This window comes from Diceros bicornis, chromosome 24 (genome assembly GCF_020826845.1).
Source record: "Diceros bicornis minor isolate mBicDic1 chromosome 24, mDicBic1.mat.cur, whole genome shotgun sequence".
In the NCBI taxonomy this organism is placed as follows: Eukaryota; Metazoa; Chordata; class Mammalia; order Perissodactyla; family Rhinocerotidae; genus Diceros; species Diceros bicornis.
Window position 1 is genome coordinate 24,703,803 of NC_080763.1, and position 24,927 is coordinate 24,728,729.

The following is a 24,927-nucleotide window of genomic DNA, read 5'->3' on the forward strand; positions in this document are numbered from 1 at the left end:
GTCAGGGACCTCAGCTCGAAGACTCAAAGGCCGGGGGCAGGAATCGTCCCAGTTCACCACCTACGGATCTGGTGACTGATGCTGGCCGTCAGCTGAGAGCCTAACTGGATGTCAGCCAGAACACCTCATGTCGCTTCTCCATGTGGCTTGGGCTTCCTGACAACATGGTGGCTGGGTTCCAAGGGTGGCTGTCCTGAGAGAGTAAGAAAGACACAGGAGGAATGTCTCCTCTTTATGACCAAGGCTTAAGGGGTACATTGCATCACCTCTACCACATTCTATTCATTTGAAGCCAGTCACTAAGTCCAGCCCACATTCAAGGGGAGGGGAATTTGACTCTATCTTTTGAAAGAAGTAGTAAAGAACTTGAAAACATAGTTTAGATCCACCATAACCACTTAACTAGCACAAGAAGCAAAGTGCAGGGTGAAAGCTAAGTGTCTGAAGAAGCAAGGCTTCAGTTCAAATTATTAGCTGTGTGAGCTTGCAGCAATTACTCTCTGAGACTCGGTTTCCCCAGCTATACAATGAGTGGGTTGCAGCTGTTGGTCCCTGGTGATTTTTACATGCTTGGCGTCTTCTTGCCTCAGTGAGCTTAAGAAGATCCCCTCTTAACCAGCTGTCTTGAAGTCCTGTGACCCTTCCCTGATCACCCTTGATGTCTGCCCCTGGAGGCAGCAACGGGTCGCTGCTGGAGCTCAGAGGACCTGGGAAGTTCAGACACCTGGGGCAACTTTAAGGAACAGATGGGTAACCCCTGAGGTCCTCAGGATTCTCCAAGGCCTTCTCTGTCCCGCCCAGCTGCGGTAACCTCAGCTTGTCAGAGAAGGGGATGGTGAGAAATGCAGCAATCCGAAGCGGCCCGCCAGGGCCCAGGAATCTGCATTTACCCCCACGAGACTGTTATTCACACCAACTCCTGGTGAGAGGGTGGGGAGGAGGCTTAAAGCACACAGGCTGTGTCTCAATAGTAAAGTTCTTCACTTCTACTCCCTGTTCCTACCTTTTCCGCGTCACTGCTCTGTGGAGGGGGAGGAGGAGGGTCCGCAGTCCTGGGCCCGGGCACAACAATGGGCTGTACCTGCACCTTCTTCTGGACGGGCTGACCCTCCCAACTATCGCCTCCTACTCCCATGAGTCGCGGTCCCAAAACCCTGGGACGCAGCATCCGCCCTGCAGGGTGTGCAGGCACAGGGTCTCCCAGAGCCGGGTCCAGGAGGCAGACTACCTGCGAAACTTAAGCACCCCACTCCCAATGGTGCAGGTCATGGGGTGGCACAGGGTGACTTTAACCCTTTCACTTCTAGAGGTAGTGAGCCTAACCCGCAGATATCCTCCTTTAAGGAACGCGCGCGCCGGGAGGGCTCTGCGCTCACCCAGAGAGACGACCTCGGCTGAGTGATGGGGAAACTGAGGCCCACAGAGGGAAGCGATCTGTTATACGTCCCACAGGAAAATAGGTGCTGAACCGATCTAGAATCCCGGTCTTCCAGGTCAGCGCTCTCGCTTCTACATCCTGAGGGCCCCTGTGAGGTATTCCGCTTAGGAAATTCCCGACCGCGGGCCTTCCGAGCCCGGAATCTCCGTGGAGTTTGAGCTCCGTGTGGCACGTTGTAAACTTCCTCTGTAGCTCCGCACCGGCTTCGCGGCGCGCTGAGAGAGGGGTGAGAGGGGAGCGAACGCCCACCCGCATGCTAGAGATAACTTGGGGCGGAGGGATGGCCTCGGGAGGCGGAGGACCCGGAGGGAACGCGCTGGCCCTTTAAGGGGGGGACGGAGCGCATGCGCGGCGCGGGCCCGAGTCGAGCCGGGTGGGCGGCGGGCGGACCCTGGACGCGGCCGGCGGCAGCTGGGCCCCGGGGCAGCAGGGGCGGCGGTGGTCCGAGCTTCACCGAGCCTCGGAGCCGTGACCTGCGCGTGGACCCCGCGCTCTGCGGGCTGCTCTCCGGGGACAAGCGCAGCTCGCGCTCGCCGAGGCTTTGTCACTTGTCTCCAGCTTCACTGGCGGGCCGTGGCTGCGCGAGCCTCCGCGCTTGCCCTTCCCGCCCCGCGGATCCTCCTCCATCCCTTAGCCGGGGCAGCCGGAGCCCGAGCGAAGAGCCGCGGAGCATCCTTCGCCCGCCCCGGCCGCGCCACCGCCCATGCTGCAGCCAGTTGGGGGCGGCGACCCCGCGGCCGGAGCCCGCCGCTTGGTGAGCTCAGCCTGGCCCCTGCGCGCCGCCCGACTCGGCCTCGCTGAGCCCCGGGCCCCGAAGCGGGACCTGCGCCCCGCGATGGCTCGGCTGGCGCAGCGCCGCGCCGGGTGCCCGCCGTCCGCCCGCTGAGACGCGCCCGGCTGGGCATCGGCGGGGTCTGGGCGCTCCCCGCCTTCGCCTCCCCGCCGCGCCCTTCCCCCTTCTGGGGCTCCGCTGCTGCTTCCCGGGGGCGAGGGCACAGGGGGCCGAGACAAAGCCCACTTTGTGCGGGGACTTGGCCGCGGGCGTGGAATGTGCGCGTCGGCGCGCGCCCCCTCCCCGCGCCCCGCTAGCGGCGGGTCTTGGCTCCCGGACTCATCACCTCGGAGAAACCGCGCCCCCTCGCCGCCCTCCCGTCCGGAGGTCCCGGCTCGGAGCTGAGGCGGCCTGGAGTCCCCTCGGTCCCCCCCGGGGCGCGCGCAGGTGGGAGCGTGCGATATTTTGTAGAGGAATTTGTCGTCTCCAAAACTGGGACCTGGGGCGCGCAGTCGGCGTGGGCACCCGTGCCTTGACCCTTTCTGTGGCCGCAGGTCTGAGCTGTCCGGCCTCAGTTTCCCTCTGATTTTTCTCCTCTCTGCCAGCCCAGACTGCTGCCTGTTATTGTTCTCGCTGTCAGATGGGGGTGCGTTGTGAAGGCTGCCAAGTTGGGGTGTGTTCGCTTTATCCCGTTTTTCAAACAGAACGAGGTCTCTAAGGCCCGCCCAGGACAACCACCCCCTCCGCCCTCCACTTCACGTGGAGGCACTGATTTTTTTCTTATCTAGTAGTATTTTGTTGTACAGGAGCCACGCCCTGGTTTCTTAAAGGCGCCGTGCACTCTTTTTTGGCCATGTGTTATCTCTGCAGCTGGTGTGTGGGAGGCCTCCTGTGAGCCACGTACTTTTTCCTGCCTCCTGACACATCCTCCCACCCCGGTCAAGGATTTGGGGATGCCAGCGGGGAAGAAGGTGGTCGGGGGTGGCAGCAGCGGTGCTGCCCCCACTGCCCTTGCGGCCCCCTCTGGGCCCAGGCGTTTGGAAACCAACGAAGGGGCGTCAGCCCAGAGAGATGATGAGCCAGAGGAGGAAGGAGAAGAGGACCTGCGAGATGGAGGCATCCCCTTCTTTATCAACCGGGGTGGGCTGCCTGTGGACGAGGCCACCTGGGAAAGGATGTGGAAGCACGTGGCCAAGATCCACCCCGATGGAGAGAAGGTGGCCCAGCGGATCCGTGGGGCCACGGACCTGCCCAAGGTGACGGGTTTGTGGGGATATCTAGGGTTTTTATGACCTTGGGACTGGGACTGGGAGAGCACACTAAAGCCACACTTTCCTTAGTGGGGTAAGGGACCATTGGCATGGTAAGATTTTAAAAATACAGACAGGTTGTGCCTGTCCAGAAGAACTTTCTCTCCACTGTCACTGAGGTCCTGTGAGCTGTTCTTTGAGGACCACGTGCCCTGTTTCCAGGAGGCCCTCCTTCATCTCTTTTAAAATGCCCATGTTTGTGGGCAGGGCAACAGATTAACTAACTAATGTGGCTTGACATCTTATTTGCTAAACCAGAGACCTGTGGGCAGAGAGCTAGTGAATGACTAAGGAGGATACAGGGCTTCAGATGTTGAGAAAATATTTTCATGTGTTATCTCACTGAATCCTCCAACAGCCTCGTGAAGTAAGTGCTGTATGGGGCCCCATTTTACGGATGGGTACGATGAAAACTCAAGTCCGAACTCAGGGTCCCCGAGCCAGTAAGTGGCAGAGCAGAGACTCAACCCCAGGTCTTTGGGTTCTAGGTCCTCTGCTCTGCTAGACATTAGATCATGGCAGTTAGAAGAGGGCCTGTGGAGAGGGGTCAAGTTAAATTACTTTTCTGTGCATGGCTGGAACTCCTCCATGACGGCTCTCCTGCAGTTGTGTCACCCGGGAAGGCTGAGGCTGTCTCATTCATCTTTGTCTTTCCGAGGCTTCCTGTGTGCCTGGCACAGATTGGGCACTTAAATGTATTTGCTGAATGAAAGGGTGCTTGAGACATTCTGTGCTGTACAGTGCTATGTGGAAGTACACGCCTGATTTTTTAACATTATTGTTAAGACTGAAGAAGCACTCCCTCAGATCAGGCCTGAAATCCCCAAAGAAAAGCCCTTTGGACAGAGGTCAGAGTCCAGTGCTTAATCCTGACTGCTCAGGTGAGAAGGAAGGCAGCTGGGCAGAATGGCAATTAATGTTGATTAGACAGACAAGTCACCTGTTTTGTTTTTACCAAGTTATCGGTAGATCAGAAATTGCCTTCTGGGAAAAGAGAATTCAAAGGTTGAAGGTTGAGCAACCGCCTAATGTTTCCAGGGAAAATAAAATGTGGATTGATTTTGAATGGCTACGTAATTGCCTACTGTACTAACCTGAATTTGTTTAGCTAGTTTATATATTCCATTATGGTTGGACATTGTTTTCAATAATTTATTTTGAACACTGTGGTCAACATTCTAAAATATAAATTTGGGAGTCTATCTCTGATTATTTCTTTGGGGTAAATTCCTGGAAGAGAAAACATTGCATCAAAGGATATGACCATTAGTTCGGATTGCCTTCTATATATATGACATTAAGCGGTTCCCTTCAACCTATTTGAGCCACAGTTTTCTCATCTGTCAAATGGAGTTGCTTGTGGTGAAGGTTAAATGAGAGACTATGCATTAAAGCATCAGACAAACTAAAGCCTCAAACTAATACTGGTTACTGGGTGTTCAATACCCGTCTTCACGTTCTTCCTCAGGAAGGAGGCTAGATTGCACTCAGAGCATTTGTGAGGCCAGAGCCACATGCTTCTGCTCCAGATTCTCCCACATGAGCAAGTTGGCGTTTAGCAGATGGCTCTCCAGCCATCTTGCTTATGTCTAAATCAGGCTGTGGAAGAGTGTGAATGGTTCCCTGCAGAACTGTCACCACTCCTGGAGACTAAAAAGTCAGGGAGCTCATTAGCAACTGGTCTGTAATGTCATCTTCTCATCTTCAACCTCCATGTATAGAAAAGACACCAATGAAGGAATGAAGCTATTGTCGCGGGGAGGGGGAGTGTCATGATTGACAGGAGTATGGCAGTGTGGAAGGAATTTTTTTGAGAGGACTGGGAAAGTTTGAAACTTCCCCTCCTCAAACCACAGGAAAAGTGTCGCAGACGGAAAACCCACCCAAGCCTGGGTGGGGTTCCTCCTCGACCTTGGCCCAGAGTAGAAAGGAGCCCTGGAGTCTGGGAGGCATCAGTGGTTGGATCCCAGAATGCCAGCCACAGAGTGGACCAACCCCTGGGCTGGCCCCTTCCCGAGTGGCCGGGCCCCTGGAGCTGGCACAGAGGCATTCTCAGCAGAGGTCATACCATGGGGGGGGCCCAAGAGATATTTGGGGATGGCATAAAGACCACTTGAGCCAAAATTTAAAATTAGGAGATTTCACGTAAAGATCCAGATTTTTGGCACCTTTTCAGAAAATCAGAAGATCCGGGAACAGAGAATCTGCGATACCACATGGCAGCTGGCTCTGAGGAGCGGCTGCCCCTCCCCCAGTTGGCCATAGTCCCCCCCAGTCCCTCTCAGCCTGCCTTCCCCATTATGTTACCAGCTGGGCCCCTGCAGGTTCCTCATCCTGGGACCCCTACAGTGTAGTGTGATAAAAAGAGAGAGTTCTGCAGTCAAATCCACCATGTTCAAATCCTGGGTCTCCCATAACTGCTTATGTGAGGGAGGTATGCAACCTCCTTGTGCCTCAGTTTCCTCAGCTGTAAAATGGGGATAATAGCAATACCTGCTTTGGAGGGCTGTAGGGAGGAATTGATGAGGTAAAGCATGTGGAACAGGTGAGCGTATAATACACGCCCAGCAGATGGAGCAAGGAGGAAGGTGTAGCAGACTACCGCACAGGCACTTGGGGGAAACATCCTTTAAGAGGATGATACCAGGATGTTAAAGGGCAGCAGTTTCCAAAAGGAGCCCAGACCCGGGAACGGTTTGTGCTTCTTCATAAGAATCTCTCCTTGATGTTTCAAGCTGCCACAACCTTTAAAAGCTCAGTGGCCACTCATCCCTGACCCAACTGCCCAAGGTCTTCTGACTGTGGCTCTGGTCTCTGAGCTCCTCAGAATGCAAATTTGGACATCTCCTCCAAGAGGTCACATCACCAGGGTCAGTAGGTGCTGACCGGGATCTTTGGCACATGCTGGAGTCACAGTGACAGTGAGCAGGCGTGGAGCCCTTGCTGTGTGCCAGGCCCTGTGCTAAGGCCTCGACGTGGCAGCAAGTCATCTATGCTCTGAGGTTGGTTCTAGTATGGTACCCATTTTACAGACGAGGAGTCTGAGGCATAGAGACGTTAAAGATCTTGATGCCAGACAGTGAATGGCAGGGCGGGGATTTAGATGGTGATGGTCTGGTCCTAGAGCCGGCTCTGTCAGCCTCTAGGCTGCCTTGCCTCTTGCCCACATGTTTAGCTGTCACCCCTCCCCCAAGCCTCCTTTCTGTGCTAGACTGAGACAGACTCCACCAGGGAGAATGTCAGGACTTTAGGGGGTTCTTGGGGCAAGGATGACCCTTGGCCTTGGTGGTGGAGGAGGACTTGTCCCTGCAGAGATCTGGGTAGCCCATCTCACTCACCCTCATTACACCCCACGTAACCCCACCCCTCAGCAGCGACGAAGCGTTTCTTGGCTCCTGGTTTGGGGCAAGGGGTCAGGGGGCAGATCCAGGCTCCCAGTTCTAAAGTGAGCCTGGTCGTTTGGACGTACAGAGTCTTATTTGTTTTGAGCGAATGAGGGTGTGCTTGTGTGAACATTCAGAAGAAAGGCATCAGCGCTGTCTGCTGGGGTTGTTAATACGAGTTATCCTGAGTCACGGGGCCGCCGGACTGCTCCTTACTGCTAAGGCTTGGTGGTGGTGGCCTTTAAGGCCCTGCTTGTGCATCCCTGGTCCTTTTTAACCTTTGGAGCCATTTCCTTCTCCCAGAGCAGCCAGTTCCTGGCTCGTCTGTCTGGGTGGCAGGTGCCGATGCCCTCGTGGGTTCCTCCTGGCCCTGGCGCAGACCCGGCTCTGGCGAGCTTAGGTGAAGGCCTCTCAGACTCCTCCTTATTTGCGGTGTCTCAGGGGAGGGCGTACTTAGAGTCTCTGCCCAAAGCTCCTGGGAGTCACTGGATGCTCTCTCTTGAGAAGTGGAGCTGACCCACCTGCCTCTCAGGGACCTTCCTCCTGAGGTCAGGTGGCATGCTGTTTAGTAAATTTTGAAGTAATTCCTCTAATTCCTCTCCCACCCCCACCCCCACCCCTGCTCTCACCCCATATCCTTAACACAGGGAGGTGAGGCCAGGCCCTTGGCGAGTTCTGGAGCCCGTCTGGCACAGGGTGGTCAGGCAGGAAGAGGGAGAGCCCCCCATCCCAAGGTTTTTATCCTCCTGGTGACTGTAAGTGATGGCACCAGTTTGGGCAGTGGTGTGATGTGAAAGGGGAAATAGCTTCCCCCAGACAGAGGTGTCAGCTGCTGGGGACTGCCCAGACAGGAAGGAGGGGACCAGGGAGGGAGGGAGAGGAAGTTCAAGCAGAGCTGTGGCTCCCAGACCAGGCCTTCCCTCCTCCCCTTTGGAAGAGTAGGGGTCTGTCAGAGGCTGTCCGGTGCGCCCCCTGCCATCAGCGGCACCCCAGACACGAGTGTACGTGGTCACGGATGTCACTTCCCTCCATGTCAGAGCCCCACCCACTGCAGCCCTGTTCTTCAAAAGGCTGTGCCCCGTGGGCTCGGCATCTCACTGCAGGGAGAGCCCCACCACCCCAGCCCTACCTCGATTCACAGGGGATCCTGCTATACCCCATCCCTCCACACACACACCTACCCATGCAGACTGAGACTCTCTGCAGCCCCAGCCTGGGGGGTGGGCTCCGTGTGGGCTGGGGCATTGGGCAGAGGCCTGGGGGGCGAGGGTGGGACCTCTCCGTGTGAAGAGCCTGAAACCACCTCACAGCTGGCAGTGCTGATGGCCAAGGCGGAGCTCAGAGGGGTGGGCCTTGTCCCTAGGAATCTGGTTCTTCTACCCAAAGAAGTGTGTTCTGTAACTCCAGAGGGTCCTAGTTGATGCTTTGTTTGGCCTCCTCAGCCTCACTAACTTGTTGCAGCCAGTCTGCCAGGATTTGGGCTTCCCTGGCCAGAGAGGGGGCCTGCAGCGTGGGGGTCCACACCTGTGTGGTGGCCTCTTTCCTGGAGACTGCCTGGTGGCTGAGGGGACAGCCTTGGGGGTCTGCGGCTTCTGACTCATCTCAGCAGCCTGGCAGCCCATGGCCTGTCAGTTCCCAAGCACCAGGAGGCGCCTGCCTGACCCGCCCTCGCTTCCTGGGCTGGGCTTTGGGAAGTCTCTTCTGGTGAGGACAGCTTACAGGTGTGGAACTAGTGGGAAAGGGAGGTATTAGAGGGGAACTTGGGCTCCTGTGCCTCCGTGAAACCCCTCAAAGCAGCCAGGCCACGGCAAGTAGATCCACAGCAAGACCCGTCCCAAAGCATGTTCCTCCGGCCTGCTACCATTGACTTGCTCCTCAACGGTTCACAGTGGAGCCTGGAAGGCCTCGTCAGTGTGCCATATACGGGGTGGGTGACACCTCTTGCCACAGGTGTGTCCACCCCTCAAGGGAGTGCTCCCCAGCCCAGGGCAGGGCCCTGAGGGATGGGACACCTGGTCAACCAGGTTTCACCTAGCTCTTGAACCAGAGTGAACCCCACACTCTGAACTTGAACCCCAAATGAACTTAACCCCAATGTTGACATTCTCGTTAAGCCTTGAAGTTAATGAATATTTAAAATTCAAAACAATCGGTGAGTGAACCTGTGTTTTTCTAAAATTATTAAAGAAGCACAAAATTGGAACATCAACATATGCTCCAAATTAGGAACAGCTGTCAAGTGCCAGGAGGGAGAGGCATGGCCACGGTGAGGGCCTGACGGGAGCCTCCAAAAGGGGTTGCCGGGGAGAGACACTCAGGGGAGGAGGGAGGAGGGAGGCCCTGCCTGGGGTGTGGCTCTCTAGGGGCTTATCCTGGGGTCTTCCCTCTGTGACCAGAGCTCTGTGTCCCTCCCCAGATCCCCATACCGACTGTGCCTACGTTCCAGCCCTCCACGCCCGTCCCTGAGCGCCTGGAAGCCGTGCAGCGCTACATCAGGGAGCTGCAGTATCCTCTCTGGTCCAAGGTCAGGGCCGCTGTGGGGCTGGTGTGCGGGTCCAAAGGCCGAGTGGGCTCGTTCTCAGACAGGGCTGGGGAGGTCTCAGCAGAGCAGCCTCCTTCCACAACTGCAGGGGCGCCGTCCACAAAGCATTGCACACCCTGGAGTTGTGCACACATGGCCCGTGTCTGCCCAGGGTATTGGAGGGATTTTGTCTGATGAATGCCATACCCGCTCCGGCCTCTCTGCCACCCGCTGCCTCCTCCTCCGTGGGATGGGGTAAATGTCTCCCAAGCGACTCTCTGGTGGGGGGCCGAGCCTAGGCCCACCAGCCCATACCTCCTCCTCTGCTGTCCAACCAGCCCCAGCAGAGGGAGAGAGGGAGAGCTCCTTTGGGGCTGTTTAAAAACTAGTTTTAAAGGTGGGGGGGTGGGGCAGAGGGAGGAGAAAAGGATTTTGTGCTCCAGGAAGTAACTTCCACATCTTGGAATGTTCTCCCAGTTCTTTGCCTTTTTCTTTCCTGGCAGGAGGCTGGTGGCCCAGTGTGGAAATAGCTGGACTCCCCTGAGCCTCAGATTCCCCCATGTCCCTGCTCTGGGCCTGCCCTCCACCTCAGCCCTGCCTGGAGCTTTGTGTCCTGGGTTCTTTTCCCCCAGCCCTTCTAGCTGCAGATGAGGCAGAGATGGAAGGACCAGGCATGTGTCCTGAGCAGGAGAAAAGCCAGGCTGGTTACTGAAAATCGGGTCCAGCCCTTCCCTTTGCCAGTGGGGAAATTGTGTCCCGAATTGGGGAGGCGGTTGGCTCAGGAGCAGCAGCCAGCAGTGTAGCTGAGCTGGACCCCTATCCCAGCCTTCTCCTCTCAGTTCCTGTTGCTTCTCAGCTGGTTGAAGTGCTGCAGAGAGCTGTCCACAGCTCAGCCTCTTTCCCAGCCCTGGCTGGCCTGGCTGCCTGCTCCACAGCTCCCTTCCTAGGAGGGGAGGCGAGGGGAGGGCAAGGGTGGAAGCCAAAAAGGATGAGAGAGAAGGGCTGAGGGGCCGTCTGGGGGCAGGAGAAGCTCATGTGCTGTGCCCTCCTCTCCCCTCCAGACCATCAGGTCTTGAGCATCCTCCAGGGTGCCTTGTGGAAAGCACTTTGTGGGGTCCTTACCCAGCCTGCACCCCTGGGAGTGCTGGGCCAGAGGATCTGGAGGGTGGGAGGGGGGAGAGGGACACGCCTCTTCCGGACCAAGCCAGGAAGCCCTTAACCCGCACCCGCAGGTACAATCACACAGGGACACAGTTCTTTGAAATTAAGAAGAGCAGACCTCTGACAGGGTAAGTGTGAGGGGCACCCTGTCCCTCTGCACCGAGGCTGACAGTGCCCCCAGCCGGTGAAGCCCCTCGGGAGCCTTTGGGTGGAAGTTTCTTTGAGGCAGGAAGGGACTCTCCCCAGGGATGCCAGCCAGCAGGGGCAAGTACCACCACGGGGCCCTGAGGATGTCATAAAGAGGAAACTCTGGTCAAGATGAACAGCCAGGGCTCCCTTGATGAAGAGGAAACCCTGACATCCTTGCTGAGCTGGGAGGTGATGGGCAGCCTCCAGCTTGCCTTGCTGCTGATAGAGGGTGGTCCTAGGTGGGTTATCTGTAGGTGAGCCTGGGATCTGTTTTTTTAAATCGAAGTGTAGTTGACATAAAACATTATATTAGTTTCAGATATACAACGTAATGATTTGATATTTGTATGTACCGTGAAATGATCACTGCAATAAGTGTAGTTAACATCCGTCACCACGCGTAGTTACAATTTTTTTCTTGTGATGAGGACTTTTAAGATCTACTGTCTTAGCAAGTGTCAAATATGCAGTACAGTGTTACTAACTATAGTCACCATGCTGTACATTACATCCCCATGACTTTTTTTTTTTTTAAGATTTTATTTATTTATTTATTTTTCCCCTCAAAGCCCCAGTAGATAGTTGTATGTCATAGCTGCACATCCTTCTAGTTGCTGTATGTGGGACACGGCCTCAGCATGGCCGGAGAAGCGGTGCGTCGGTGAGCGCCCGGGATCCGAACCCCGGCCGCCAGCATCGGAGCGTGCGCACTTAACCGCTAAGCCACGGGGCCGGCCCCCCATGACTTCTTTATTTACAACTGGAAATTTGTACCTTTTGACCCCCTTCACCCATTTGGATTTTTTTTTTTTATAATGAGAGGTGGGTCTAGCCGCCGAGAGCCCTCCCCACTTCTCTCCAGTTCCTGCACTGCCTGTGCTCTCCCCAGTGCAGGGAGCCTGGGCCTCACCGCATTTGCCTTACTGGACTCTCTTCTGGTCGTTTAGTACAAGGCCCAGTGTCTGAGCAACAGAGACCCCACTGGAGAGAACGCTGCACCTCTCATTTCCCATTCCACCACCCAAGTTAGACCGCCGGCTGGATTCACCCCCAGGAAGCCCTGGGGTCAGGGGAGAGTGAAGAGTGAATGCCGCAGCTGCCCACAGGCTTACAACCCTGTGCTTTACAAATTAATCTGAATTTTACGTCTTGTTCCACACATAATCTTTCCATATTCACTTTCTTGTGAAAAATGTTTAAATGGTTTCTTAGCTAAATTACTTAATTACCCCCTCTCTAAGCCCCCGGGTGGAATCCAGCCTCCCTAACCCCAAAGCTTTGCTCTTATTGTCCTGTGGCTACTGTGTGCTGGGGGCCCAGCTCCAGCCTCACTGGGATGGAGGGGTTCAGCACCCTCCTGGGCAAAGCCAGTGGCAGGCTGCGTTCCCAGGCTTGGGGGCACCATTTGGTGAGAAGGAAGGAATTGGGCCTCAGGGGAAGGCTGTCTTCAAGTGGCCTAATTTCCAAGTTCAGGAGCAGGCTGGGGTGTCACCAGGCTAACTGCCTGAGATCCCTTGTCCAGGCCCTGGGCAGCAGGCCAGCTGTGGGGGAGCATTGCAATCAATTACGAGCTCTTCAGAGAAGCCATGGTTGGGTCACGCGTGCCCACTGAGCTCCGGAAGGGACAAGGTCAGTGCTGAGGTCCTCAGCATCCTTGACATGCTTTCCCTCTGGCCCAGCACCACTATCACAGAAGGCCCCAGCTCAGTGGTTGTCAAAGGATCTGCCTGGGATGGGAGGAGGAAGTGAGAGAAGGGAAAGGAAGGGGGGAAAGGGCCTCCTTCCTTATCTTCAGTGGTGCCTCATCTTGACCCGCCCCCCCACCCCCCCAGGCTTCAGATGGTCTTGTGGGGAGAGGAGGAGGGACGTGCTGGGCCGGGCTGAGGCAGCTTGGAAGGCGGGGGTGGGGGAGGTCCAGGAGTGTCTCTGTCCTACTAGCATTTCTAGTCTACCCTGCCCCTCCTTCTGACCCTCCCCCACAGAAAGTGGCTGGAGGCTCTGTCCTCAAGGCTCTGCCTCCCTTCCCCCCAGGCTGATGGACCTGGCCAAGGAAATGACCAAAGAGGCTCTGCCAATCAAATGCCTGGAAGCCGTGATCCTGGGAATGTATCCTTCCTGGACCCTGGGAGGCCTGGCGGGGTGGGGGGGGGGGGGCATTGCACAGCCTCGGGGCCTCAGCTTCTTCCTGGAAGGGGAGGGCTGAATGGGCTCCATGGGCTCCAAGGCCCTCCCAGCTCACTCTCCCAGCAGTCGTAAACTTAGCCCCCAAGTGAAGGAGCTTGCGGGGGGCTCAGTCCCCAACGCCTCAGTCACGAACTGCCTGGGCAGCTCTTGTTTGAGTCTCGTGGACACAGCGACCCTATTCTCTGATCAGGGCACGTTGTCTCACAGAGGCTGTTGTGCTATTTCCAAGAACTAGACAGTCTGGGGGAAGCAGGTGGGGTGCCCAGATGTTGGCGTTTCCAGGCCGTGTTGATTTGTGGGGAGGATGGGTGGGATCTTTGAAACAGAGCTGCCTTTAAAACAAACAAGCAAGCAGGGTTTCTCGGTCACCCCCACCCAAAGGGCAGAACTGGGGCCTATGGCTGGCTCACCAGGGTACTAGGTGGGATAGACAAGCCCCCTGGAGAGGGCCCCCCAATGTCCCTAGTCAAAGCAGGGCAGGGAGACTGGGGTTTATGGCCAGTTCTCTGTCCTAATTGGTCCATTCCTGAGCCCTGCCCTGTTTTTTAAATTGTTTTATTATAGAAAATTTTAAGCATGTACACACATAGACAGAACAATATAATGAACCCCATGTGCCCATCACTCAGCTGCACCAATTACCAACTCTAGGCCAATCTTGTTTCATAACTGCCCACCCTGCATAGCTCCACGTTTCCCATAGTACCTACTGACTTTTATTTATTTTTTTATTTATTTTTTTTTTTAAAGATTTTATTTATTTATTTTTCCCCCAACGCCCCAGTAGATAGTTGTCTGTCATAGCTGCACATCCTTCTAGTTGCTGTATGTGGGACGCGGCCTCAGCGTGGCCGGAGAAGCGGCGCGTCGGTGCGGTCCCAGGATCCGAACCCGGGCCGCCAGCAGCGGAGCGCGCGCACTTAACCGCTAAGCCACGGGGCCGGCCCCCTACTGACTTTTAAATATTCTGTCTGCCACGCTGGTGGAGGCGCCTGGCTCAGTGCAGCCAAGCAGGGCAAGGGGGAGGGTGTTGAACAGAACAAGGAGTCCGCTCTCTAGGACCTAGGACAGGTGGGGAGAAGATGATGGTCAAAGGTGAGAAGCACAGCTTCCCCAAGGAGGAGTGTGATCTGAGGGAGGCGCTCCCCCCTCTCCCACAAACATACCTGCCTTAAATTATACAGAGAGGCTGGGGGTGGGGGGGCCTAGTCCCCCTCCCCCTGAAGTCCTGAGAGCTAAGTCCACAGTGGCAGTGTTTTGCTAATGGGCAGGCCTATTTCCAAGAACCCAACAAGCATTGCCCCACCTAGTGGTTCTTTGCTGGGAGGAACATGAGGCCAGCCCAAGATTTTAGGCCACTGCAAGCGCCTCCTTCAGGGCCACACACCAAAGTGGGACTCCCACCCACACTGTCGGAGGGAAACTGCTCCCCTCCCCCTAGAGTACACATAGAAGCTGGTCCAGGCCGGATCACGTGGTCCTAGAGGCTGTTCAGGGGTTACCTGGTGGTCTGTGGGCAGGAAGAAAGGAGCAACCCCCATCTGGGCGAGGGCCCCCTCACCAGTGTCCCCACAGCACTGCCACAGCTCCCTCGGTTGCTGCCCACGTCTTGGGCACTGTACTGGGTTTGTTCCCATGTCTCTCCTGGCTGCTCTCTGAGCCTATGCCTTGCTCATCTCTGTGACCTCGGCCGCTTGCAAGGAGTCGGGCCCAGTGAGCAGTGGAATGAGTTTAGTGCTGGAGGGAGCACGGTGTAGTGGCTGAGAGCACAGACTTCAGGGTCAGGCTGACATGGACCTGAATCCTAAGCTCTGCCACTTACTGTGTGACCCCAAGGAAGTTTCTTAGCATCCTTAGCATCTCAGAGTCCTCTCTGCAGAAGGGGACGACAGTAGTGCCCGTCTCACCAGGTTGTTGGGACAGTTGGCCCAGTGGTATCAGCTCCAAGCTTTTATCCATTCATCTCCCACCCATTCATTCCAAAAGAGTTTTACTGAGTAACTATTATGTGCTCAGCCCTGTGCTGGGCCCCAGAGATACAGCAAAGAACCTAACAGACGAGGTCCCTGTTCTCAGTTGACGTTCTAGCAGGGGAGACTGAAAATAAGCAAGTAAACAGAGATAAGTAAAATAATGACAGACTGGTGAATGTGCTGTGGGGGAAATAAAGAGTAGGACAGACTTGCTTTAGAAAGGGAGGGCAGCGAGGACAGCTGAGCCTAAGGCAGGAGAAGGAGCTGGTCGGGGCGGGCAGGGCACAGCTCTGTGGTCAAAGGGAGGAGCTCGTGCAGAAGGTCCTCGGTGGGAAATCCAGGTGGATGGAGAGACTGAGTAAGTGGGGCCAGTGTGGTAAGAGTTTGGAGTGGGCAGCTGGGCCAGGAGGTGTTGGCCTCCCAGGCCGTGGGCACAAGCTTGGTTTTATTTGAAGGGCACTGGGCAGTATGTGTGTGTGTGGCGCGGTGGGCAGTGAGAGAGAGAGAGGAGAGCAGAGTTGTCTGTGCATCTGGGAGGAAATTGTGTGAGTGAGAAAGAAAACGTGAGTGTCTGAGAGAGGATGGAGGGGTGAGGAGGATGTGCATGACTAACAGGAGGAGGGGGAGATGGGCAGGGTGGGGGCGGCGGGCCCCCCTGCAGCCTCTCATCCCTCCTGCAGCCACAAGGACTCCGGAAAGCCCTGCAGTTTGGGGTGAGGGACCGTTTATTATTACTTTGTGAACCCTGATTGACATCATTAGCAGCAGCCACTAATCTCTGAGAGACCTGACCCATGGAGATTCAGTTTATTGAGCACCTACTGTATGCCAGACTCAATGCTAGACGACAGGAGTATGGAGACAGGAGAGAGATGTCCAGGGGCCCCTCCCACAGCATCCCCCTCGGAGTGGTGGCGTCCCAGCCCTGCTTCTGTCCCTGGCCCCGGTGCCTTTCCCTGGCTGTTTCCTTAGCTGGGGTGCGCGGCCAGTTACCTCACCAACAGCATGCCCACCCTGGAACGCTTCCCCATCAGCTTCAAGACCTACTTCTCAGGGAACTACTTCCGCCACATTGTGCTGGGGGTGAACTTCGGGGGCCGCTACGGGGCCCTGGGCATGAGCCGGCGCGAGGACCTGATGTACAAGCCGCCGGCCTTCCGCACGCTCAGCGAGCTCGTGCTGGACTACGAGGCCGCCTATGGGCGCTGCTGGCACGTGCTCAAGAAGGTGAAGCTGGGCCAGTGCGTGTCCCACGACCCGCACAGCGTGGAGCAGATCGAGTGGAAGCACTCGGTCCTGGACGTGGAGAAGCTGGGCCGAGAGGACTTCCGGAAGGAGCTGGAGCGGCACGCCCGCGACATGCGCCTCAAGGTCAGTCTGGGCACCGGCCCTGGCCATGTGCGTCCAGGCCCTCAGCCCGGGGTGTGGACATGGGAGGGCTGCTGCTTCCTAGTAGGGCACTCTTCCAGGGAATGCCTCTCACGCCCTCGCCCCGTCCCCTGCCCCAGCGGAGGTGGTGTGAGGATCAAAGGCGGTGACTGGGGTGAAGTTTATTCTGTGTTGGGCTTTATTCAGTAGTCCTTATTGTTAGGACAGTCCCCTCAGGTGGGCAGCCAGGGGAGGCTCCAGAAGGAGGCAGCAGGTGAGCTGGGTTTGGGTGGAGGGCAGGTCTTGGGTGTATGAAGGGCAGAGGCATGACAGTCTCCAGGTGGAGGGCCTGTGAGTGAAGATCTGTTAGTGGGAAAGCTTGGCCTATCTGGAGGGGACGGAAGGTGGGGTGGTGAGAGCTCCCACCACTCTTGTGTACCCTGACTCTTGACCCCCCGAGCCCCGCATCCAGTGAAGGACCAGGAGGAAGTCAGAAATGGAGGGAAGTCAGACCCCGGCCCACCGTGAAGGTGATTGTGCCTTCTCCCTCTTCCTACCCCCAACAAGCCGGAGCAGGAGGGGCTGTTGTGCCCGGAGCAGGTGGGCTGGGCTGCTGAGGAGTCAGCCCCAAGCCTTACAGTGGGCAGAATAGTGGCCTCTCCCTGGGTCCCCCTGGACTCGGGGGGGCCTGCCGGGCCCCTCCCAGGAGTTGATCCCCTCCCCATTGCTCAGTCACTGCTGCACTGTGACTCTGCCCTCCCAGCAGCCTGGTGCCACAACCATGACCTTGGCACTTTCATGTCCACCAAGAGGCCAGCGGGCGGAAGGTGGGAGCTCCATTCTCAGGGTGGGAAACTGAAGTGCAGGGAGCCCAGAGGCTTGCTCACGGGCGGTGGGGAGATGGGACCGGAGCTCAGTCTCCAGATGGGGAACGCAGGCATGTCACAGGTGCCTGCAGTGCCTGGCAGGGACATGTCAGAGCTAGGGCTGCCCTGCCCGCCAGCCCCGAGGCCACACCTTGTGGGGTGACAGCACCTTCCTCCAGGGCAGAAGCCAGCTGCAGGCGACCCTGCTTGTTTCAGGGGCTGCGTAGCTCTGATTGCCCAGCACCCTTGTCCTGCTGCTAGAGCGTTACTGCATCTTCACGGGAACAGGTTGGGTCTACAGTTGGAGCTGATAGTTACCTAGTCCTTAGTGCTGTGATTCTCAGTCTATTCAGTGCTAAGGACTCCCCATGTTATTTGTCCTCTCCAGCACCCCCATGGTGTACCCCATGTTTTGAAAATTGAGGTCAAGCTGGTGATGCCGTATAAAGATGATTCATTTGTTCTCTTGTTTTCTTAATCAGACACATAGCTACTGATCTGAGCTTCTGATTGGCTCGAGATAACCCGTGTCACCCTTGGGGCTGGTAGGATCCCAGCCCAAAGCTCAGACATGGGCTGCTGCCCCAGTTGGCACGTCTGCCTGGCATGGGGAGATGGCCCTTTTCTCGATGGTGTCAATAGCGTGAAAGCACAGTGACTTCCTCACATCCACACTATTTCAGGGGCTAGAAGGGATTGGGCAGCCCTGCTGAGGAATCGCTGCCCTGGTGGCTTTAGCACCTGGGAAATAGGTTTGGGAAGACCGGGAGACAGGACGCAGCATTGCTGGAGGTCTCCTGGGTCTTGCCCAGGGAAGCCTCAGGGCTTGTGGCTCCTGCAGGGCGAGACGGCTGCCCCGAGTGAGTCTTTGTTTCTTCCTCCCCACCAAGATTGGCAAAGGGACTGGCCCTCCCTCCCCCACCAAGGACCGGAAGAAGGATGTGTCCTCCCCACAGCGGAGCCAGTCCAGCCCCCACCGCAGGAACAGCCGCAGCGAAAGGCGGTGAGGGACGGGTCGTGTGTGGGGGACCAGGAGAAGGCTTTTCCCTTCCTCTCATCTCCTGGATCCCTGCTTCTCTCTCCACCGCTCTTCTCTGTCCCACCCTTCCCTTCCACCCTCCCCCCTGCCCCCCACTGGAGGGAGGTGATTTGAGATGGCGGGTTTGTGTGTTTATGTGGTGACCCCTCCCGCCTGGCAGCAGTGCAGTCCCATTTCCCCAGAGAAAACAGCTCTGCCTGGCCCAGTGGTTACCCTGTGTGGGGCCCCGGGGCCAGAGCAAGAGGCCATGGCAGAGGGTCTGAGGCAGCTTCTGTGGGTGGCAGGATGGAAGGGTGGGCTCTGCCAGACAGTGAGCTCTCCCGGGAGTATGGTTGGGAAAGGTTGAACGTCTGATGGCGGCTGGTGGATGGCTTTGAACAGAACTTGTGCCCCTGCGAGTCTGTGGGTTTTGCCTGAATCTAGATCGCCAAAACAGCCCATTAAAAATACCAGGCCATCTCCTCTGATTTGTCTCCTGCGTGTCAGACTGGCTTTTGCTTTCAATATCATTGTCATTCAGGAGCCACCTCTCTGGAGAGACTGAGGGGCACTGAGCAGGCCCCCAGTACCCGGCATCATTCACTTTGACCTGGGGCTTTTGTGGAGCACAGATGTCCCTCTGAGAGGTTTACATGTTAAGCTATTACAGCTGACTGTGGCCAGGTTAGCTGACCTCCGGGGAAGGGCAGGAGCCTGGAAGAGAGTGCAGGGACCACACTCAGGACAGCACAAGGCGGGTTGGAGGTTCCAGAAAACACACTTCCACGCGGATTTTACGGCTACATTTGGGGCACCTTGGATAATGGAGGGGGAGGCACGAGGTGCAGCCACTGCTTGCTCTCTCCTCCCGCACCTCCTTGATAGACACTCACCGCCTGCCCCTCCTCTGCTCTCTCCTCCCTGCAGGCCTTCGGGTGAGAAGAAGCCTTCTGAGTCCAAAGCCATGCCAGACCTCAACGGGTACCAGATCCGAGTGTGAGGCGGGTGGCAGCGCCCCGGCCTCGCCACCTCTGGAGGCCAGGATCCATCTGCCAGAACCAGCCTCGCTCGCTCGTGGGGAGGGAGGGACAGGTGATGGGGCAGGGCTGGGGCAGCAGGAAGAGCGTGTCCGAGCTCAGCCAGCCAAGCTGCTGCCCCTCCTGCTGGGCCAAGCCTCCTAACTTTGGGCTGAGAGGCAGTTAGTATTGTATTTGGAGTTTTTAACTCAATAACTGAAGTTTAAGGTATTTGGGAAAAACTTAAAACGAATGGATCTGCCAGTGGCTAGAAGGCCAGTGCTGAAGAGATCGAAGTGCCACGGGGCTGAGCAAGGAGGGGTTACTGGCTCTGCTGGTGCCCCTGCTCCTGGCATCTCTCCGGGATTTAGGTCCATCCTATCTGTGGAAACCTCCCAGCCCCACTGGTCCTGTGGCAGGTGGGGGGGCAGGGGGTGGAGGTGTTTCTCCAGTCTGCCTGCCCTGGCAGAATCTTGACCCAGGGAAACGGAAGCAGGGTAGGAATCATACTGGGAAAGGTCTGTGTGGCCCATATCTAGAGCTTAGTACAGGCCAAATCTGCCCCAAGCGTGGGAGCCCCTGGCCCGGGAGAGCCCCCTGGACAGTGCTGTGTGTGCTGACACTGCCTACTGGCACAGGCCCTTGCTGGGGTGGGCTGTAGGAGAGCCCAGGAGAGAATCACAGGGGAAGAGTTCCTGGGCCCCTACCCGGTCTCCTTGCTCAGCCCACCTCTGCCTATTGCTGAAGCCAGGGGCTCCCTGCAGAGGGGCTAGGCTTTGCCGAGGGCCCAGAGTTGCACTGGGCTCAGCATGACTTGTGGGGACTGAACAGACCTGGGGGGTCCAGGAACCGTGGCTGGGGATGCAGTGGGGCACTCAAGAGCTGGGTCTGTCCCCTGGCGGTCCTCGGGGGTGGGCACTGCTGCTCCCCTCTTTCTGTTACCTCAGCCCTGGCTGGGGGAATGCAGACCAGACGAGGATGCTTGCACCCCGGGCCTGCCTCCTCTCATTTAGCAGCCCATCGTTTGGGGGTCCCAAGGATGATCAGGCCTGTTGCATGTGGCTCCTCAGGGAAGATCCTAAACAGCTGGAGTCTGCACAGGCTGCACGTCGGGCATGAGATGCATGGTGGGCAAGTGAGAGGCTGTAGAGAAAGGTTGATGGGGCTGGGGAAGGTTCTGGAGGCTTAAGCAACAAGGAGGTGTAGGGCAAAGGTGCAGTGTGGCCATGGAGGAGGGGCAGAGCCCGAGAACTGGGAGGTGTAAGTGAGGAAAGGATGTGGGGGAGAGTTAGAATAAGGCTGCCTTGGGGAGTAGTGAGTTCCCTGTTGCTGGAGGTATTCAAGCAAAGACTAGATGGCTACTTGTCAGGAAGCTATAGAGAGAAGTCAGGTTATGGAAGGGTAGCTGGGTGAGATGACCATTAGGTTTCTTTTTACTGAGAGGCTCTGATTCAGCCAGGGGCAGCTGTCAGTAAGGCTGCAGGGGGCTGGGAGCCTGGAAAAGGGACGATCAGAACTAGAGTGGTAAACTCAAATGCCTACAGGGCCAGGCAGGTGATTAAAAGGAGGGCTACAGGGCTGGGTGGGGACTGTGGCCAACTAAGGAGAGCATACCCCCATTAAAGTAACCGCTGCTGCTCAGCTGTCCTCAGAGTACAGGCCCTGCATTGCCAGATTGTCTGATTGGTTTCAGAGGCCAGAACTCTGAATTTTTAGGCGAAATATCCTGATTTTGAAATGTTGGCAATCAGTTCAGAAAATTTAAAAACCCAACGTGAAAGAGAATGCCAGTTTGTAGTCTCTGAAGCCGAGTGAGCTTGTGCTGGGGAGAAGTCCACAGAGATGCTTTGAGGTGGAAAGTATGAGAGTTCTAGGCTTCCCAGAGCAGGCTGGGCCAGAGCAGGTTCCTTGCCACAGAGGCCCCTCCCAGAGTGGGCAGCTGCTCCCTGTCATCCTCCCCACTCTCCCTGCTGACCAGAGACGTGTCAGAGACCCCCTGCGGTTGCCGTGTCGCCAGAGGGGGTGGAGTGGAATAGAGAGAGTACAGTTCTCGGCCTGCCAGGGAGATGGATGGTGCCTGAGAAGCAGAGAAAGCGGGGGAGGGACAGGATGCCTTGGCTGATGCGAGTGCCTGTCAGGGGAGGCACCAGGGGCTGGCAGCGCTTCAAACCACCAGCTCCTGGCCCAGAGCCAGGCCCAGCAGGGAGGCCAGCTGGTCACTCCCCGGCCTCACCAAGTTCCTCACGGGGTCAGCGGGCCCTGGGGAGGTGCCTGACCTTCCCCCCGGGCCACACCCCAGCCAGACCACTCTGAGGGGCATTGTGACCCCTGACTCATCATCCCATCCCATCCCAGCTTTCAGGGAGTACAGATGGTGGTCCTTGTGTTTCCACATTTGCCTGAGGTAGAGATCACTCACTTTGGGAGGCGTGAGGCTGAAAACGAGGCCTTTTCTGGGTCTGAAATTGGGTGCCCCCTGCAGGCTGCTCATCTGCAGGGGAGTGGCCCCAGATGCCCCAGAGGAGGAGAGAGGTGAGAGGGAGCTGGGAGCTAGGGTCAGGGAGACATGGGGAAGCTGCTCCTGTATGGCAGCCTAGGCACGCTCTGACCCACAGGCTCCTTCCCCGCAACCCCCTGGGGAGAAGGAAGCTGAATGAAGCCCCAACCCCTACTGCTGTCTGCCTGGGAGGGAGCTGATCCCCCCATGCTGATAATCCCCTGGCACTCCCCCTCCTAGCTGAGACCTCGGCCTGTGGAGACCACCACAGGAGACAGTGGTGCTTCTTAATTTATTTTTAACTGTTTCTCATATGTAGCAACTTCTCCTCCCCTCCCGGGCGTGTTTACACAGCTCTGCTCCCCAGGGCTGGCCTGGCTGCAGAGTGTCTGGGGAGGCAGAGGCAGGACTTCGGGGCCTTAGTCACCATCCTCGGCATCACCTCATCTCACTTCCTGTGAGGGACAGGGGCTAGGCAACCGCCCCCACAACCCCCCACTCAACTCAGGACTGCCTTCCAGCACTTGGCGGGTGGGGCTGCCAGCTGAGGAGGGGCCAAGGTAAGGTCAGAGAAAGCTGCTTGATGGTGGGTCGGGGTGAGGGGTGATCGCATGGTCTCCCCAAAGCCTGGCTCCTTGTGCTCAGTGCTGGGTCAGAACACTGGGAAACTGGGTTTAGAGAGTCTTCCCACCCACCTAACTGCCAGTCCTCTCCCTCCCATGGCCTCAACACCCTGTCATATCCCCCTGACCCATCACGCCAGCCACCCCGTCCTTCCTGGGCGTGGCCAAGTGGGGACAGCAGTAGCCCCTGGCCTGGGGCTACGATGATGAAGCCTAGGGCTCTGAGCACAAGAGCCAGCCCAGAGAGGTTGGCCGTGTCTGGTTCCCGTCCTTTCTGTCATCTCAGGCCCCACCCCTTCCAGCTTGGACTTGACTTACTGGCTCTGGGACAGTCTGATTCTGGCCAGAGGCGTGCCCAGAGGCCCCTGTGCGCCTGGTTCTCTGCCTGGGATGTTTTCTGTCTTGGCTGCAGCAGCATCCCCAGGCCCACCCTCTGGCTTCAGAATGCAGGGAGGTGCGAGCTGGGCCTGCATATTGACTGTTCTTTGTGCTAGAGCTCGACTGTGTTGAAATCCTCACTTCCCTTGTTCCCACTGAGAAACCAGTGTGAAGGGCAGGGAGCGTCCCCTGGAGGAGGGTGTGGTGGGAGGCAGAGGTCTGCCCAGGGCAGGCACGGCTGCCCGGCTGCCCGGTGCTAGCTGCAAGTCCATCAGTATTGACCCCTCTCGCCCCATCTTGGTGCTCCGGAGTCCCAAGTTTCCCTGCTTCTTCAAGTCTGACAAGAGAAGAACCAGGGTGCTTGGCCCGGGGACCTGGTGATGGGGCCGCCCCCTCCCTTAAGCTTTGTGTTGGGCTGTATGTGGTCCTAGACTTTGTTCTCCTCATATCAGTATTGCCCTCCCCTTTCACTTTTACACTTCGTCTCATTCCTGTTCTCACTCTTCCCCTGAAATGAATAAAGTCTCCCCAGCTCGGCTGTGTGGGCTGGGTGGAAAACACTACATACACATAAGCCTTGTCTCCTTTCCTCTGGGAGCCCCATGGGCAGCTCTGGGAAGAACCTGACCAGAGGTGAGGGGAGCCCCAAACCAGCCAACAGAAAACCTCACAGGCCCTGCAGTCATGATGAAATTTGTGGGGTCCCAGACTGTCACCCTCAGCCTGCTGAAGCCACTCAGCTCTTGTTAATCCTAATCTGGAGATCTTTACAGCTTTCCTGCTGGCTGTAAATGAACCCCTTCTCCCTCACACAGCCAGCTTGGCCCCGGAGGCCAGAGTCTGCTCCCAGGATGCATTCCAGAGCCCTGCTCTTCCTGTCCTAGTCCCCAGCAGTCCATCGGGAACAGAGGAGGAAGGGTGAGTGTTCTCCTGGGAGATGAGGTTATTTCAGGAAACCATAGCAACAGGGATCTGAAATCTCATCACACTTGCCAGTGCGGAATCTGGTGGTTAAAGCTACAGCTTTGGAAAACTCTGGTTCCTGTCACCCCTTCCTCAGCATTGTCCCTCAGGCTCTGGACCTCTTCCCATGCTTTAAGACAAGCCCAAATAGTTGCACCCAGACTTGCACAGAAATATCTTTTAGACCTCACAGCACTTTTCACTTTTCGTCCTCCCTCCCCTCTTCTCTGCTCTCCTTTCATTCAGTTTGAGAGTAAATCCTAGACTGATAAGAGCAGGTAGGATATTTCCTACTTCTTATCCCAGCCAATCCCCGTAAAGTCCTAACCAGAAGTGTCGTTCAGCACAGTGAGACTTCCTTGCTTTCAGTAGGGTGGTGGTGCGGCAGGGCAACTGGGGAGAAGAGAGGCAGTCCATTGGAATCTATGAACATCTTAGACCGTACATTGTTAAAGAGAGGTAGTTTTGTTACAGGCTCATTTAAATCCAACTTAATACCAAAGAAGGGCCTTTCAGTAAAGGTAGCCCATATCTGTGAACGACTTGGGTCATACTCCTTTACACAAAGGCAGTGTTGCAATTCACACATTCAAGCCCAGCTAAAATACCACGTAAGGGACCCTGTGGGTGGGCTTCAGTGAGATGGGCTCATACACAGTGGCCCCTGGACTGCTCTTGTACAAATGAGAGCTGGGTAAGTGCTGGGTTAAGAGTCTGTCATGAGTCAAGCAGGCTTGTCATAGACACTGCTTGGCCACTTTCTTAGAACCGACACAGAGGTGTATGTTATCGTAGACTCCTAGAAGGATCAGAACCCAACTTAGGGGACCGGCCCGGTGGTGTAGTGGTTAAATTCACACACTCGGCTTCGGCAGCCTAGGGTTCACAGGTTCAGATCCCGGGCATGGACCTACGCACTGCTCATCAAGCCATGCTGTGGCAGGCATCCCACATACAAAAGAGAGGAGGATGGGCATGGATATTAGCTCAGAGCCAATCTTCCTCAGCAAGAAGAGGAAGATTGGCGACAGACGTTAGCTCTGGGCCAATCTTCCTCACAAGAAAAAAAACAAAAAAGAACCCAACTTACTGGAGGGGGTTGGTTCATTTCCTGCTGCCCTCTTTCAGGCTAACAGCATGTGCCTGCCTGATTGAGGCACGTGACTAATGTGGGTTGGACCTTTGGATGCAGGTGGTACTTCTCAGAGGCCTGAACATAAAGAGGTTGAAGCTCTGCCACCCCCACCTGCCAGGATCTGACATCTGA

General features: G+C 56.6%; 1 protein-coding gene across 1 annotated transcript; it reads left to right on the forward strand.

Annotated features, from left to right (window-relative positions):
* The first annotated feature begins 1,840 nt into the window (after nt 1-1,840).
* On the forward strand, nt 1,841-23,264 carry VASH1 (vasohibin 1). The gene is made up of 7 exons (XM_058567423.1): nt 1,841-3,466; nt 9,320-9,408; nt 10,657-10,713; nt 12,806-12,880; nt 15,921-16,302; nt 18,056-18,168; nt 19,111-23,264. Exons 1-7 carry the CDS (start codon nt 3,164-3,166, stop codon nt 19,181-19,183), a joined length of 1,092 nt encoding a protein of 363 aa, XP_058423406.1. The 5' UTR covers nt 1,841-3,163; the 3' UTR covers nt 19,184-23,264.
* Nucleotides 23,265-24,927: the final 1,663 nt, after the last annotated feature.